Raw genomic sequence first — 17,431 nt, forward strand, 5'->3', positions numbered from 1 at the left:
CTTAGTTTGGGCTCCTGTGGCGGCTACACTGTCAGCACACCCCTGCAGTTAATGCAAGCATTGTTTCTCCTCAGAGAAGAAACTGGTGTTCCAAGTCTTGGACTGCCAATGGGGTCATTTTAATGGACAATGGGACAGTTTATAGTTTTCATATGTGAATGGCTGAGCAAAGCCTGCACCTCTTTCAAATAAGGATCAGATATACACATGAACAAATTGCTTGTTTGCTTAAACAAATGTCTGCTTTATATTTGTATTTTGCACTAAAATCTCTAGTTTGCATCTGACACAATGAAATAGAGCTAGCCTTATTCAAAGGATGCAATTTAAATGCCTCTTTAGTTGTCCACTAAACTGTGAAATATTAAATCACTTTAAGAAACAAATACAAAGCATAGTTTTCACTGCAAAAATATACGACCAAAAACTTCGATGTCATGAAACTTTTTTCCCTCCTTACAGGGAAATGCTTATGTGTTTTTGCAAAGCTTCTCTTTTGGAAAAAGGAAGGTAAATTCAATGTAATTTAAAGCTGAAGTTGTGGTAGACAAAAAAATCCTTGCCTATATACCATCTCCTATTGGGTTCATTGTCAATTTGGGGTCATGTAGAAGTTTTTCACAATAGAGGTTAAGAAAATGAAGCTTAGATTTTAGAAGTTAACTATTAGTTTTATATGAAGTATTCATTTTGATGAGTCAATTTTGTCTGAAAGGTCATCATAGCTCTGCCAACTGAGATACCAGTCATCTCCTCCTATGACTTTAGCATTTTGCCTACAATAAAAATTACTGGGGCCAGGCACAGTAGCTCACACCTGTAATCCCAGCACTTTGGAAGGCCAAGGCAGATCACCTGAGGTCAGGAGTTTCAGACCAGCCTGGCTAACATGGAGAAACCCCTCTACTAAAAATACAAAAATTAGCTGGACGTGGTGGTGTGTGCCTGTAATCCCAGCTACTCGGGGAGGCTGAGGCAGGAGAATCACTTGAACCCAGGAGGCAGAGGTTGCAAAACAGGCTGAGATCGTGCCACTGCACTCCAGCCCAGGTGACAGAATAAGACTGCATGTCAAAAGAAAACAAATTGCTGGGTTTTCTGCATTCATCCCCACATATATCTTATTTGATGGTGAAATCCTACTTCTATCACCACATATTTTTTATTCTGTATTGAAAAAAAATTAAAGCTTAATATTTTAAACAAAATGCCCATTAAAAAATGCTTACTGGATTGTAATTTCTTATTATATTATCATTTTCAAATTATCTGGGATTAAACTTCAATGCACATGCTATATGTAATACACTATTCCTACTTTCTGAGAAGCTAGGCTACCCGCTTCAGTACTATGGGCTGCTTTGGCATTTGTTCCAACTTTCATGTGCTGGTAAACCTTTTCCACAATCCCTGTTTACAACACAATATAATTCCTCTTAATTGATATAGATGGAAATAGAATTAACATGTGACTTAAGCTGTTTGCTATTTTTATGGAACATGAAAGCACATAAAAGTTCTGGTTATAATAGGCTACTAGGAATTTTATTCTATTTGATATATTTCTTGCTTTTTGATAGGTATTTTCCAACAATTTGTTCTTGGTCCTTCTTGGGAAGCATCAGTCATTCTCAAACTCCAGATATGTATTTCTAACTTGAAAGGTTAGCCTGGATGAATCCCATCAGCACCCTGCTGAGTGTGTCTTCCTGCCATTGACTGAAGACCCCATCGGGTCTCTTCCAACTCAACACTGATAAAAATCAAACCTGATTTCCCCATCAGTTAATTGTGCTACTGTTGACCCAGGTGCCTACAAGAAATCTTGTGTCAGCCTTCTTCAAAATAAATGGCCATTCATGCAGCCACTTACTCAACAAATTAATCTCTACATTTATTGAGTACCTACTGTGTGCTGGGTGCTACAGCTACTATGATGAGCAAGAGAGACAAACCCAGTCCTCAAGATTATTACAGTATGATGGGGAAGTCATACTATGAACAAATAATTATAAAAGTAGTGTTTTAGTAATCATTTAGTAAATGCTTTGAAGGAGAAGCACAGGAAGTGTAAAAATGCAGGCAAATGGAAGTTAGACCTACAGGGATTCCATTTTTGCCCCTTTTTATTATATGGAGTTGAGCAGCCAAAGACAGCCTTCTTGCCACCTGCTAGAATGTTCATACTCCTTCCCCGGGACTAAAATAACATTCATCTCCTTAGGGTGATATACAAGGTCATTCATGGTGATATACAAGGCCATTCATGCCTAGACTCAAGTATATCTTTTCAGCTTTGGCTTCTAATGAGCACTGCACACTAGCTACCCAGGGCCACTCACAAGTCCCTCAGCAGGGAACACATTTTAATTTCTCTGTCCATTTGCATTGTTCTCATTAGCCCATCTACCTGTTGAACTCTTACTTGCTCTTCTATACCCAGCTCAAATGTCATTTCTTCCCTTTAGCTTTCACAGACACTTGGCCTCTGCCTCTTCCTGGGTGGGAGTGAATGCTTCCTCAGCCATGTGCACATTTAAGCACTTAGCAGCAGTAGGACCCTGTAGGATACAGCAAGGAGTCTAGACCTTGGAATCAGAGAAACATGAGGCTTGAGCCTTGGGTTTGTGAGCTATTGACTACAACAATTTACTTAAGTCTCTGAGCTTTAGTTTCCTCATTTGAAAAATGTAAAGATTATAAAAATTGTCTTTAAATGTAAAATGCTTAGTACAGTTCAGGGCATCTAGTAGACAACTAAAAAATGCTCCTTTGCATTCTCTTGTATCATATTGGATTGTCATTATGTAACTGTCTGCTTCCCCTGAGAACAAGAACCATGTCTTTTTTTTATCCCTATGTTGATTCTGCCTTGATTTATATTCTAACTAAATTTCATAAGTCTTTTCCTCCCAAATATATTTCTTTCATGCAAGAAGCTTTTAAATCTCCCCAACAAAAATGGAAACTCAATTGATTATACATATTGAATTAAAAACAAAAATATTTCTAGTAATAAAGAAATCTGTGGCCGGGCGCGGTGGCTCAAGACTGTAATCCCAGCACTTTGGGAGGCCGAGATGGGTGGATCACGAGGTCAGGAGATCGAGACTATCCTGGCTAACACGGTGAAACCCCATCTCTACTAAAAAATACAAAAAAAAAAAAAAAAAACTAGCCGGGCGTGGTGGCGGGCGCCTGTAGTCCCAGCTACTCGGGAGGCTGAGGCAGGAGAATGGCATGAACCCGGGAGGCGGAGCTTGCAGTGAGCTGAAGTGAGCTGAGATCTGGCCACTGCACTCCAGCCCGGGCGGCAGAGCGAGACTCCATCTCAAAAAAAAAGAAAAAAAAAAAAAAAAAGAAATCTGTTATTAGAGTTGTTTCATTTCTACTTTGTATAATTTTATCTTGCTGTTTGTTTTAGCTTAGAAAATCAGATATTTTTGTTAATGTTGCCTAAAAGGATACAAATATGATAATAATCCAGAATCGATGCTGTTACTCTACGTAAAATGCCCTTGTCTTAACATTAGCCAGTCAAGTAAAATTTTATGACTTCAGCTACATGTATTATGCTTTATGTTTCTCTCATGTCTAAATCCAGTTTTGCAAATTGGTTAAATTATTCTTGCCCTTTTTTTTTTTTTGACCTATGTAGCATTCTGGAAAAAAAGTTTCATTTATTGCCTTTCATTACCCTGAAGGAAAAGAGCTGATTGTTAAAAAGAAAAAAAAAAGCAGCTCACCTATTTTAGTTGCACTGTAAATATTTTCTATTGGAAATACAATTCCTAATCCATATAGCAGGACTTTCGCCAGTGCTGGGATGAGCTGAGTAGTTGTTACTAAAATATTCACACAGTTTGTCCTGTGAGAACAAAGAACAAAAAGACTGTTGAAAAATAAATCTCCAAAATGAACAAGCATGAGCATTGCCCATTTCCTGGCAAAGGCCCTGCAGAGAGCCTCACCGGGAGTGAATGAGCGAGAGTGCTTTCAGGGCCAGTGTCAACCAGGAGTCGGTCAGGGCTTCAATTTCGGCCCTCAACTGCAGCCAGGCTTCCCTCTTAGCTGGACCAAGCAGACCTGAGGATTTAAAAGCACATGATGAACTACTTCCTTACCAACATATTTCTTTGACTTTACAAATAATTAACATTTAAAGAGTGCTATGAATACTAGCCTCAAGCTTTATAGTATACAAAGTATCTTTCACATAGTATCATTCATTTGACAAGTATTTATTTGGTTTGGTTATAGAAGTCATCTCTTCTTTGTGGGGAATCTACTCTCCCGCACTCCTCTAACTGTAGTTTGGGCAGAGGTGACTCCACCTTCTGGCTCCCAGGGTAGGCGTACAGCATTCGCTTGGCCAGTGGAAGTCAGTCTTGGAACTTTTGCTGAATCTATTAGGAAGTAATAGATTCCCTCCCCTCATGGAGGTGCCAAACTACTGGTAGAGTATAAAGCTGGATCTACTGGTGGTCATTTTGCCACCTCCAGGGAGGGACTGACCTAGAAAGGCCTTTATCCAAAGGAAGGCACAGCCTTCCTGGACAGCATCATTTCAGCATCTGCCTATAGCCATGTAGGAAACCAACCTCACCCCTAAACTTTTTATTATTAAGTCACTGTATTCCATTTTCATGCTAAAGCCATTATGAACCAAAGCCAAAAGATTCAAACTAATCCAAGTATTTACTCGGTAGAAGGAGATTTATAACCTATCTTGTGATTTGGGCAGAGGTTGCTAATTCTTCGAAAGATGCTAATCCTTCCTTGAAAGGACAGCTGAATGTCAGAGAGGTCAAGAAACTTGCCCTAGGTCATATCACAAAGTAATAGAAACAGGACTAGATTAGAATAGCCAGGGCAGCTGGCTCCTGTCCAATATTTCTGTCACTAAATCACAGCAGAATAATGGCCAGTGAGATGAAACTGCCCTAAAAAAAGCTATTATATTCAAAGCAGTGTGACACAAAAGTATAGTTTTGGAATTGTATTTAGACTATCTTAACCCGCTGAGATACTGGTGGTAATCACTTGCCTCCAACATTATTTTTGTAGGTGTTGTAGATCTCTTTTACCCGTCTGTAGCGGAAGGCCAACTTTCTCATCCAGTCCACGCCGCCCCGTACACCAGTTGCCAAACATAAATTAGCACTGGTTGCTGCAGCAGGAAAGCCATCTGTTCCAAAGTTATATGTGCTATTTAGATGCAAGAAAAGCCCAAAGTTAACCAAACAGAAAGTTCATCTTAATTAGGTAAGTAATTAAACTATAAAAGGGAGATGGCCACTTCACATTCAAGGGTGCTCACCTTAGGTCCTGTCCATTATCATCTGAAGAAACATCATCTATATGGACTTGGTCACATTCCTAAAATGTGATTAAAATGATACATGTCAATTTTTTAAGAGCTCCTAATTTGTTTTGTTTTGTTTTGGAAAAACCGTATTTTTTAAAGCACCTTAATTGGAGTGTTTTTCAACTATGTCAATCAGTAGGTGGCAGTCTTGTAAAATTGACATTTTTACCTACTTAGGGTCCTCTCCTATAAGAAAGAAGCAATGTCGTTAAGGACTACTGTTATTCAGCTTCAGAAAACACATTTTTGTGTTTAGAAAGGAAAGTGATTGAAAACAATTAGCATATGTGTTCCATAAACCTCAGGTACCTTAAGCCATCATGCTGCTCAGAGCTGATTCAGTCAGTGCCTAAGCATAACTGAAACCAGACATTTTGGTAAATGTAACATGCTAGAAAAATTAAACCTGATGCTAACTGCCAATGAAATTATGACCTCTGATTGCTGTTGAGCCACACACCAACACAGCCTGAGGCCAGTGTGCTGAGGAGCTCAGACAAAAAATCTGTTACTGGTTTCCATTTATTTGAGATAAGTGAGTTTTATTCTCTCTCTTTCTCTCGCTGTGTGTGTGTGTGTGTGTGTGTGTGTGTGTGTACACATGGGCACGATAAAAACCATGGGAGACTTCAAAACCTAAATAAAAATAATCAAACCATGTGCTTTTTTACTGTTTACGTTTTTTTTTTTACATTTTTAGTGTTATTTTTAGCTGTTTTACTATTATTACATATTCATTGGATTTATGAGTTTATTATGGCATAATGTTATTTTGAACAGATCTTATTTTTAAATCCCAAACTGTGCAAACTACTTAGAATAGGAAGCCATACTTACGGACTAAAGCTCTATTGGACTCAGGTAACGTTTCCGCACCTGTTTGCAGATATATCAGAGCACCCATATATCTTAACCACCGTATCCCCAGACGAATTGTGGGAAGAGCAGGCACTCAAAAAACATTGGTTGAATGAATGAAGAAGGCATATTAACCTGGAGGTAGACAAGGACTCTAGTCCAGAAACTTAACACCCCCACTTGGCTGCTTTCATATTTCAGTCATGTTCCTCTCTTTGCAGTCAGGCTCCAAATACCCCAGAGGCCTTTATTGTACTTATTTCCATTAAAGTTTTAGTTGAAAAATATTATTAAAAGAAATTTCCAGGCACACATCCTGTTTTTTAAAAGGTTCTTTTTGGCTGAAGATATGGTCATGTTTCAGACAGAGTTAATTTTATAAAATCTAGCCCATCTCTCTAGCTCTTAGATTCAACTTCATAACGAAGATGACACTTGGAAAGCACTACAATAATAGAAGGTATATTTTTATGTTGCCGGTTCCTTCTGAACAAACTCTTCTCTCTCCACGGATTTGTGAGGAAGGGAGGAGGAGATAGAAGTGGAAAGAAACTCAAACCAGCTGTTCCTTAACAGAATTAAAATCGTGACCCCCAACCTCTTCTCTAAAGCATCTATTTTCCAGGCAGCCCTGTCCCAGCACGCAGCAAGTTCCAAGGAGGAAAAGACTTTGACCTTGTAACCCTCCCCTGCTCTCCTGAGGTCCATAACCTCCGATAAGAGAAAAGGAAAAGCAAGTCTAGGAGCCCTCACATGCTGACTGTGAATTTAACATTTTAAAAACAGGTCATTCTTGGAAAACATGGTTGGGAACTTCTCATTTATTAATCTTATTTTAGAAGATGAATGATGATTGCTTGTGTTTTCAACAACATACTAAATCATGAGTAGAAATTTCTGATATTTAACCAGAAATGCAATTTTTATGTTGTCGGTAAACTTCTTTAGAGCATGTGGTCAGCGTTGGGGGTAGGGCGAGAGGGGAAGGCCATAGCGCCATGATGCAGAAATTTTCTCTCTTGGGAGAATGAACAAAAAGGAGGAGGAAGTTGAGGAACTAGTAGAAGAGGAAAATATATGTTCAAAAGAATTTAATTCAAGGAATCAAAACTGACCTGGAATTCCCTGGTTACCTCTAAGGGTGTGAAGAGTTTGCTGAAAAAGCAGGGTGTTAAGATGCTTTTCTTAAACTAATTTAGCTGTAAATCTTCATTACTAACAGAGAAGTCAGTTATCCTCTAATAACTGTTAACGACTCCATTGTTGCTGTTGTTCTTCCACATCCTGTATTTGTTTTCTCCTGCCAGCTTCATTTAAAACGTTTTGTTCCCAGGCTGAGGACTTCATTTGAAGTATTGTTCAATCTCTAGCTTAGCTCTTAGTGTCAACACCTTCAAGCTTTTACCTGCAGATAGCAAACTCACTTCACAGTGACTTGATTAAAGCAAAGTTTGGTGTAGTGACAACAAGGAAATCCTCATTCTTTATGAGAATTTTTGTAGAATGATTTTAATTAAAAGAGATTTAAAAATCAAGAATAATCTCTAAGGGTCCTCATCAGCACCTCCAGGAATGAAAAAAAAATCATTAAAATATCTATGTAAAATGTGTCTATGTAATTGTTACTTATTTCACTTAATGAATTGAAAAATACCATATTGTACAAACTTCAGATACACAAAATACATACTGAGGGTTCATTATCTGTGTCTTTGTAGGAACTTACAAATAATGGCATAAAATGCCTTGGGAAGTATGCTTTTAAAAAATTGTTTTAAATCTTAAGGAGAAACTATAATATTACTATCTTAATGCTTATTAACAATTTTAATTGCGAAAAGAATGACGAATATTAAGATACTGCAATATTCCACAGCAGAACTGCACAATGTGTTAACCTGTTGTAAGTCCATCAGCTCTCAAATGAGAAACTGGTCTCCTCCCGTCAGATATCCTGAAACTCAGCCTCTTCCATGGGGAGAAACTTTCCCATTTCTCAGACACCATCTCTCTAGCTTTTTGTCTTCTTTAGAGCCAAATTTTAGGTTCTCATTTTTGCCTTCTGGACTTGATTGCTTTTAGCTTCCAAATTTGTTTTAAACCCAGTCAATGAGATAACTGAGGAAGGGAGCAGGGCCTGATTTCAGAGTCCATGGCTTAGGCAGAAGGGGCTCTGGGCACTGTGAACCAACAGCAGCAACCAGGTTTAAAGCTCTCCTGGAAGAATCTACTGACAAAGACAAAAATGGAAGCTTAATGTATTTCCAGGTGCCAAAATATATTCCTAAAAACCCTAAATTGGTGTTCAATAGGGTACAGAACATAAATAATTCTATGGGAAAATAAATTTTTATTCCAAAAACCGACTAAACGTGCTGAAAATGAACTTTGGAAATACACGACCAAAATTATGTGATAGACTTTTAAGGTGACGAAATCATTATTGAATCCAAGTCTTGGGACAACATTCACATTTCTAGGGGCCACTCCAGTTCAGCATATTTTATGTGCTAATTTGCAGTGGGAGGGTCTGAGATGCCCAAGGGATCCCTGCTGTGTTTGGGGATCTGGCCTGGGACCTCAGAGAAGACAGAGGTAGTGATTTCAAGGACTCCTGAAAGATTCTGCACTCACAGTGAACTCATGGGTGTCTTAGCTTAGAAAAGTGGTCATTCATGCACATGTCAAATTATTAAGAGGCTGCTGTATTCCAGGTACTGTTCCAGATGCTAATGATAGAGCGCTTAATACAACAGACAAAAGTCCTTACTGCCTTGAAACTAACATTCTAGTGGGAGTGACACACAAACAAAAAAACATGTAAAATGTACCTATGCTGGATAGTGGTAAGTGCTAAGGCAACAAAATACAGTATGTGAGGGAGAAATGCAATGCCAAGTGGGTGTGGAGGAAAGAGCCTTCCAGGCAAAGAGCAAGTTCAAAGGCCCTGAGGCAGGAGAACCCTGGTGTAAGGAGGTAGGAGGAAGGAGCCAGGAGAGGGCAGAGGAGGGGAAGAATTCCCTGCGCCTGCAGATCCCAGCAATGAGCAGGCTTTGCCAAGGAAGCAAGGGACAAGTTATCAGTCCTTGCCCTCAAGGCACTTACATGGTTATGAGGGAAAGAGAGAAGTTAACTACGCATGTGATAAGTTGATTAAAATCATGGTAAATCCTGCAGAACTTCCGTAGGATCCAAATGAACATCGTCCTGCATTCTATTTAGCCAAAGAGAGTTGCAAAGGTCTGAAGAATTAAAATTATATTTTGCTAGATCAGGAGGGACAGCCTGGTCCACCGCTTGTCCTTGTGGCTTTTGTGATTGAAGCAATCAAACCGATAAAATGGTGGCCTACTGGAGATGGCTCCTAACAACTGAACTGTGGTGACAGGAACAAAACAGCTTTTTGGTCCCAGACTATCCATGCTGGACCTCTACCTTCAAATGGCGGTGGGGTGGGGTGGGGAAGATATAAAGGAACCCTGGGAGTTTGGTGACCAGGCCTCAGAGAGGTGAGGGGAAGCCTCTTGAAGACATGTTTCTTTCACCCCCAAGTCACAGATGTGAGAACTGATATGGGAGTTGGAAAGGGATCAAGACGTGGGAAAAGAGTGATTTTTTGTTAATGGCTTTCCCAAAGGGATGTCAAATTCGGCAACGTGTATGCATAAGAGCTCAGAAACAAGTCAGCAGTAGAGGAATATATAATTAACATTTCTATTTAGCCAATTTTCACATACAGGTAGTTACACATGAGCGGGGGCAGGAGAGGGCTCTCCCCCACCCACTAGGAATGTCGGTGATGGTTTGGCAATTATCACATCGTCTCTCTAACAGTGATAAATTGGCAGCCAGTGCCAGGGAGAGGCCATTTCCCGATGGTCCACACCTGTTGTACTAAGTGTTAACTGAATGCAGGCACCAGGGAGAGGCAATTTGCCCGGGCATGCACATTAAGAGATCTAATGGCAGAGTATGGCCTTCTGGGGGCACTCCACTGGAAAAGGAAAGAAAGCCTCAGATAGGCATGCATGCAGCTTCCTAAACACACTGCATAGGTTCACTTTCCAAGGGTAATGGGGGCAATGCGCATGCGGTCAGCCCACCCTAAAGGAAGACACATGGGAACGGGGCGAGCATATAAAGTCCTAGGATCAAGGATAACACTGCACTTGACCAAGATGCCTGCTTGGGTCTCTTCCAAAGCACAGTTTCCTTTTTTCCTGTTCTAAAACCTTTTTCAGAAAACTTTCACTCCTGCTCTGAAACTTGCCCCAGTCTCTTTTTCTGCCTCATGCCCCCCAGTTGAATTCTTTATTATGAGGAGGTAAGAATTGAGGTCGCTCCAGACCATCGGGATTCACTGCTGGTAACTCAGATACCTTCCGCTGGTAACATATATGGTGCCGTGTGACTCAGATATTTGCCACTGGTAACATAGTCACATAGCACAGAGAGATTATGTGGAAGAACTAGGGCCAGTGCAAGGCAAAGTTGCGATTATCCTCCACTAGAAAAATGTTACAATTAATTACCAAACTTGGGTATTGCTAATGCATCCAGTCCACTGCTGCCAGCCTGAGGTTGGTCTCTCTCTCTCTTCAGAAGTCCCAAGACACCAGAGATGCATCACCCCTTGATACCTGACTACCAAAGCGCCACATCTTGGCACTTTGTATCCCTTGTAGAGGATATTCTTCCTTCCCCCACAGCAATGGCTTCTGCAGAAGGCATTCCTTACACTTATTGTGGAGTTTCTGCAAAGGCAGGCGCTCAGTTTCTCTCACTTACACTCCTCATTCTTCAGTTGAATTTATAGTGAAAATGCAATAGTATTTAATGTTACAACTCATTTTACAGATATGAAAAATAAAGATTCAGAGAAGCTAAATAATGTGAGATAAATGCTGCGATGCTTATGTCTTTGACCCTCAACTCGCCATTTCTTCCCAGGCTCCTCAATTTCACACATTGTAGACAACTGCTCAGTCTAGACACTGGTCATGACCTAGGTCCTTTGGGGCTTCTCGGCTGTTTTGAGCTCAGGGGACTCTAGCTCCGTCTGCCTCACTCTGACCTGTGCTCTGTGTCTGTGGTCTGTCTGGAGCATGGATGTGGGTCCTTCATCCTACAGCACAAGCCCCAACCCTTCCTGTCACCAGCAGGCCTTTAAATGACTGGCACGTCAGAGGAAAATGCTCCCGGAAGGAGAGCCACTGTGATAATCGTGTCTCTGCCAGGAGTGGAGGGTAGAAAGTACAACTGTAGGTGGTGGAAGCATAGGTTTTTAGCATGTCACACTGCCACAGCATGTCCTAAGTAGGAGAGCTGAGGACCAGGAAAACGGATTAGGCCACGGTCACAGCAGGGGAAGCTGAAAAGAAGGCAGATGGCACCAGAGGTGTGGTGTTGGGCCCGCAGTTATCAGCCTGCAAACTTCTGCTGTTCCACAACAGGATCCTACAAGCATCTTTCAGTAAATACCAAAATTGAAATGACCATGGTCTACCCTTGCCAGCCTTCCCCTTACGTGACACCGCCTGTGCTTCACAGAGGAGTAAAATAAATAAAATTAGCAGCTTCAGTTACTGCTGGCCCTCAGCTCACAGTCATCTAACTACTCACAGAGCTGGATGATAAAATGCTCACACGGATAGCTGGGGAAACTGCCAACACATGAAGTCCTGAATCCCAGTTCTGGTGTAGGTATAGGGAGTGGGCAGGAAGCCACACAGGGCACGATCTCACAGCCATGCGGCGAACGCCCATTCGCTCTTAGAACTCTGGTTGCACTGTTATTCTGCCTTTTGAGTCCCTTCTGTCATTATTCTTGGCATCAAGACTCAAGCTGACCTTTTTCTGATCCATCATCATCTCTGGCCTTCTAGGGCTGGGCCACAGACATGTTCTTTTGGACCAATCCCCGGGAATAACTCAGATTTTGTACAGAGGCTCATATGCAAAATATTAAGTTATGGCAGAATTTTTCTGCAAATATTTATTCTGCTTTGATACTGTAGTACTTGTACTTTCCCCCCAAGCCTTTCACTTTTACCATAATTATGTAAAAATACACCATACAGTTCAAGCTAGTTTAGGAAAATTAATAAAGAGAATTAAGACCGTTACAATGAACCTTATTCTCTGTGCCAACAAAGTGATGTAACAGCTAGGACACTGATGCTCTCTATACTTCTGAACATGAAACTTGAAACACAAACTCCGAGTAAACCTGAAGTCCTTGAATAAACAGAGACTCTAGGAAGACTGTGAGGCAGTTTGCATGTTGTGAAAGGGAACAATATGAAAAAGTTACCATGTGTCTTTGGAGAAATTGAGTTACACAAGCCCAAATCCTGCTGATCAAGGCTATAGTTTACTCAAAGTTCCAAATTTACCAGGAGGAAACTAACGCCATACTGCCAACTAATTGTTTCAATACTTTCAATACTTTCCTTTACAAAGCAAAAATGGAAGGATAAACGTCAGCAGAGAACTAGCTGTTTTCATTGTGTCTTTACATCATTGCTGGCCAAGGCAGAGGAAGTGATCACTGGGTTCTCTGTCCCCTCTTATCCGTCATTAAGCAATTACATCCATGGCTCTGACTTCCCTGTTGAGCAATTTAGATACTTGCTTGATACCTTTGACATCTATAGGTCACTAAAGAGAAGTATTCCTCTTATTTCTAAATGTGAAAATGTTTATTTCTACATGGGACATGGGTAGTTCTAGTACTTCAGTGACAAACTCACACAAATTGTCTGAAAGCTAATTTTGTCAAGCCATTAGCAGCACTTATAAAAGAATGCATATCTGTCTGTGGACCTATCCATACTACCATCTTTCTCACAGAAAACTAAATCACACAGTTGGCTTTACAGGGTGACCAGTGTTTGAGTTACAAAGGTTTTAAGGGAATGGTCTCCATGGTGGTTTTTTGAAATAACTCCCAACTCTCAGATATTTTCATAACTAATTTGAAAAACTAAGTAAAATGGGACATCTTCCAAACTTCTCTATGATTTAGAAGTTCTAAGGATGGAGAGGGGTAGTCAAGGAAGAAGGCAATTGATGGGACAGATTTGAAGAAACCGCCTTCCAACTAGCTGACAATTTGATTTGCTACATGAAGTCTAGGCTCCGTGGTAGACATTCTGTCTATGAATTAGTAAATTTGCAGGAAACATGTCTTTACTTGCATGTGTTTCTCTGTAAAGAGACTGCCCAACTGATGTACTCTGTATTTATAGTTACTGATGCAGAACAGCATGATTCCATTGTGTTTTCTAAGGGCATGTCCAAGCCCTCACTGCACTTTCAAATAGATCTCATGGAGAGCTCAAGCGCTGCTAGGCATTCTTCTGCCCATCTTCACCACCATGGACTCTCTGGAAGCCCTTGACTCCTGGAGATGGGGAGGGCATGTGGTTTGTGACCTCTCCACACTGGCAATCGCTGGCAGACTCTGTCTGTCATCTCTGTCTAGGGTGCACCTGGTGACCTCCTATTCCCCTGGCCTTCCCACCATGATGCTTCCTTGCAGGAAAAAGAAAAAAAAAAAAAAGGTGCAGATACCTGTGGCTAAGGCACAGGCGATAAAATACAAAAGGAGTTTTGAAATTGACCCCATTCTGTCTGGCAGTTTTGGGAATTGCAAGTTAAGGAATTAAAACATACCTGGACAATGTATCTTTTAATTCCCACTCTATCTACTCAGAATACTATTGGTGGCAACACATATGTTAAGTCAATATTTAAATATCTGTATGTGTTATGATAGGAATAGGATGATACAGCTATACAAGCCAATGGGAAAAGAAAACAATTTCACATTTCAGAAACCAAAAAGAGGAATTTCAGCATCTATATTCGAGAGGTGGCAATAAGATGCAACTTGTGAACACACATATGGCATTTACAAACAAAAACTGTCTTAATGTACTTAATGTTATAATATCCTTTAGAGATTATCTAAGTGAGAGAGATTTTACTAGAATTATGTTTATATTAGCTAGGAGACGTAAGTGCTTGTATTAGAAACACAAGATTTGAATTACAGAAGTTTCAACAAAGGTAAGATATTAGCTATTCTGATCTGATTCTATTTATACTAATTTTCATAAAATATTTAGAGAATAAAGTCTTTACTGAAAGTTCCTGAAGATGGTATGTTAAGGTAAAAAATAAATTGAAGTGCTTAAGCTATGTCTGGCATATGCATAAAATTATGGTAAATATTTGAGATCACTAAGGAAAGGCTTCCAGGACTCCCAAATTTATTAATAACTACAAGAAAGCATGAACACATGTTTTTCAAAGTTTTGATATTTTCTTATATATTAATCCCTTTTAAAATGTGCTGATTAAAAAAATAAGACATCATTATCTCACTTTAGCACGTGGCTTATAGAATCCCAAAGGTATCACATGAAGATAGATCTTTCTTAGTGAGTACAATGTTAATAAATACGATATGTCAGTTTCACTGTGCTTGGAGTTCCTTCTTTCTCACCATGAATGCCTTCTTTACCACATGATATTAAATATATTTGTCTTTATTCACACTCTCAACCTTAGGGTGAGGAAAAGAAAGTCTCACTTAATGAAAGCCAGAAAGAATTGCAAATAAACTTTTAAACTAAATGAGCTTATTTAAAACTGTTCAGCACTGGATCTCTAAAGGTAATGGATTAGCTAATCCAGTGTTGAACAATTTTAATATAAAGATAATTAAAAGATAATTATAGCATATATTACATTTGATCTAATGATATCGATACTTATAACTTTCTTTGCTTTTTTAAAAGTATACAATAAATACTATCTAGTCCAAGATCCATCTTTTATTATGTTTTATGCGATAGTAAGAGGTATTTCAATGCATTCTATGTCCCTACTGCTGATGTTGTACACAAAAGGTTACGCCCAAATGCACAGCTTCATTTATGGCTCAGTTAATTTAAGAGAACATAGCATTTTACAAATCTGTATCAGAACCAATGCAAACCTCCATATACAACACAGGGCAATGCATTAGCGTTTGCTGATAATGCCAAATTATATTGTACAATTTTATCATTAAAATATTACACATTTCAAATGGTATATAACAAAGTATGAAGATAAAAGACTAAAGGCTGAATTAATGTGTAAACTAATTATCATTCAGAACATTAAAAAATCTCAGCACACATCTAATATAAATATCATTTTTTTGGAACAGCAACTCAGAACTACTCTTAAGAATGAGCCTTTGATTTACTGCTGAACTTATTTCTCAGTTTTCAACAGGCTTGCTCATCATTTTTGCAAACATAATTTGTCACTGGCAACAGTCAGTGTTCTTTGTAACTCCTGTTTCCTTTCTTTTAGATCTATTATTCCTGCTGAGAGAATCTACTAAAGAAGAATTTTTCATAGTGACACCAACTCTAGGCTTGCTGTGAATAATCACAATCTCATAAAAATCATTCTTTTTATTGCAAACTTGCTGCCAGAAGCATGGAAAAATATTCAGACCGAGAGAACTTTCATCCTTTTCTGCAATGGCTTTCTTTTAACTTTCATGGCCATTTGCAGAAAGTGAATTGCATACCAATTTATTCACAAAGCATTTAACTAGAGCTTTCATTTGCACAAAAGTATTTGTTTTGCTCATATAAAACAATGAACTATAAGCTCTAATATTAAATAAGTCATACATTAAGAAAGTGTGTGTATGTGTGTGTGTGTGTGTGTGTGTGTGTGTTTCTGGAGCAATTTTCTACTCCTAAAATCATTTGCAACAAATATTAGTTCCTGTTCAATGCCATTACATGTCTATAGTTTCATCTTTATTTAACTACAAACCATATGTCAATGCATTTTGTAAAGAAATATTTTCATGTAATTAACCTTTTTAAATGCCTTTTTCTTTTGCAGGGGTCAGGGTGGGGTTGAAATTTTGAAAGTTTAAAAGAGACTAATTTATGAACTTCAGTTAACTTATACTGCCAGATAATTTTCTAATAGTAAGAAACACTCAATTTTGCATAAAAGAACATATAGCTCAGAACAAATCAGGCCCAATCATATCCTTAGTTAATAAACTAATAAAGATTTTTCCAAGCTGATTTTCTCTGCCACGTAATTATTACTGACTCCAGAAAGAAAAATATGCAGAACCGGACATAGGCCCTTTTAAAAAAGCAGTTCCCTGTGAGCTGCAGGAAGGGTTCCATCATCACCTTCCTCACTGTCAGTCCCTGGCGGCGAGAGAGGACCTTGGAGGGGCACTCACTTTCCTACTCAAAAATTCTCTCTTCTAAGGATCCGTGGGTCTGAAATTCCACCACACAAAATCATCCCTTCTGAATCTTCTTTTGTAAGACAAAGACTTCAGGTAAGAGTGAACTGTTTAAGCTCCATTGCCTTGGTGTGCACTGCACTATGAGGTAAATTTCTTCCAGCATGGGGAGCCCTGGTGTGCCTGCCCCAAAATCATTGGGTGTTAAAAGGGGAAATGGAGTTGGCTGCCTGAAAGGAAAAGAAAAAAGGGAAAGTGTTGTCTATACTCATATTTTTCGCTCCCTATAAAAATACCCCTTTTCTCAAGAAGTATAATTTAGAGCTATAAATAATCATGCTTTGGTTGTTTATATGTTATTCAGGAAAATATTATGTATCATTAGAATAGCATGAGTATTATATGTGTTATATATTAAATTGTAGCAGTGTCACTAGAAAATACATAGCCACACGTTCTCGATTCTTTTATTCATTTTCTTATGCATTCAACTAATAAGGACTGACCACCTATTTCTATTCCAGGCACCACACACACAAAAATAAATGAGATACAGATCTTGCTTTTATGGTTTTAGACATGGGGAGTGGCTAGAGAGAAAGGGTACATTGACTGTCACTATGATTTTCTGTCAGGGAAGATACTAGATTCTTGTAAAGCCCTTCCTCTTCCAACCCACCCTGGGCAGCATGTTCAGATACATTTTTCTGAAAGTAGGCTTTGCTCTTCCAGGCAATGCAGTCTCCAACGAAGAGCAAAAGCATCTGGGGGAGGGGAGACAGGCAATATGTTTTACTCCTGTTTCAGTCCATCTCCCTCAATAGATGTATTAGAAAATTAAATTGGAAACACTTAATATATTTCTATGCAATTGAGCATTCACGGGCCTCTACAATGAGCCCTAACCTTACCAATGTGTG

The 17,431-nt window shown here is 39.2% G+C and overlaps 1 protein-coding gene across 4 annotated transcripts in view; it reads right to left on the reverse strand.

The window, feature by feature from the left end:
• Positions 1-17,431, reverse strand: part of EYA1 (EYA transcriptional coactivator and phosphatase 1) — a 165,223-nt gene that overhangs the window by 14,793 nt on the left and 132,999 nt on the right. For all 4 annotated transcript variants that reach the window (XM_033202795.1, XM_033202798.1, XM_033202796.1 and 1 more), the window contains exons 13-16: positions 5,321-5,379; positions 5,048-5,208; positions 3,972-4,086; positions 3,747-3,868 (exon numbers count right to left, since the gene is read on the reverse strand). In XM_033202795.1, the coding sequence (XP_033058686.1) occupies positions 3,747-3,868; positions 3,972-4,086; positions 5,048-5,208; positions 5,321-5,379 (457 nt within the window). The remainder of the gene's footprint in view (positions 1-3,746; positions 3,869-3,971; positions 4,087-5,047; positions 5,209-5,320; positions 5,380-17,431) is intronic.

Source organism: Trachypithecus francoisi, unplaced genomic scaffold, assembly GCF_009764315.1.
Source record: "Trachypithecus francoisi isolate TF-2019V2 unplaced genomic scaffold, Tfra_2.0 Lachesis_group7, whole genome shotgun sequence".
Classification (NCBI taxonomy): Eukaryota; Metazoa; Chordata; class Mammalia; order Primates; family Cercopithecidae; genus Trachypithecus; species Trachypithecus francoisi.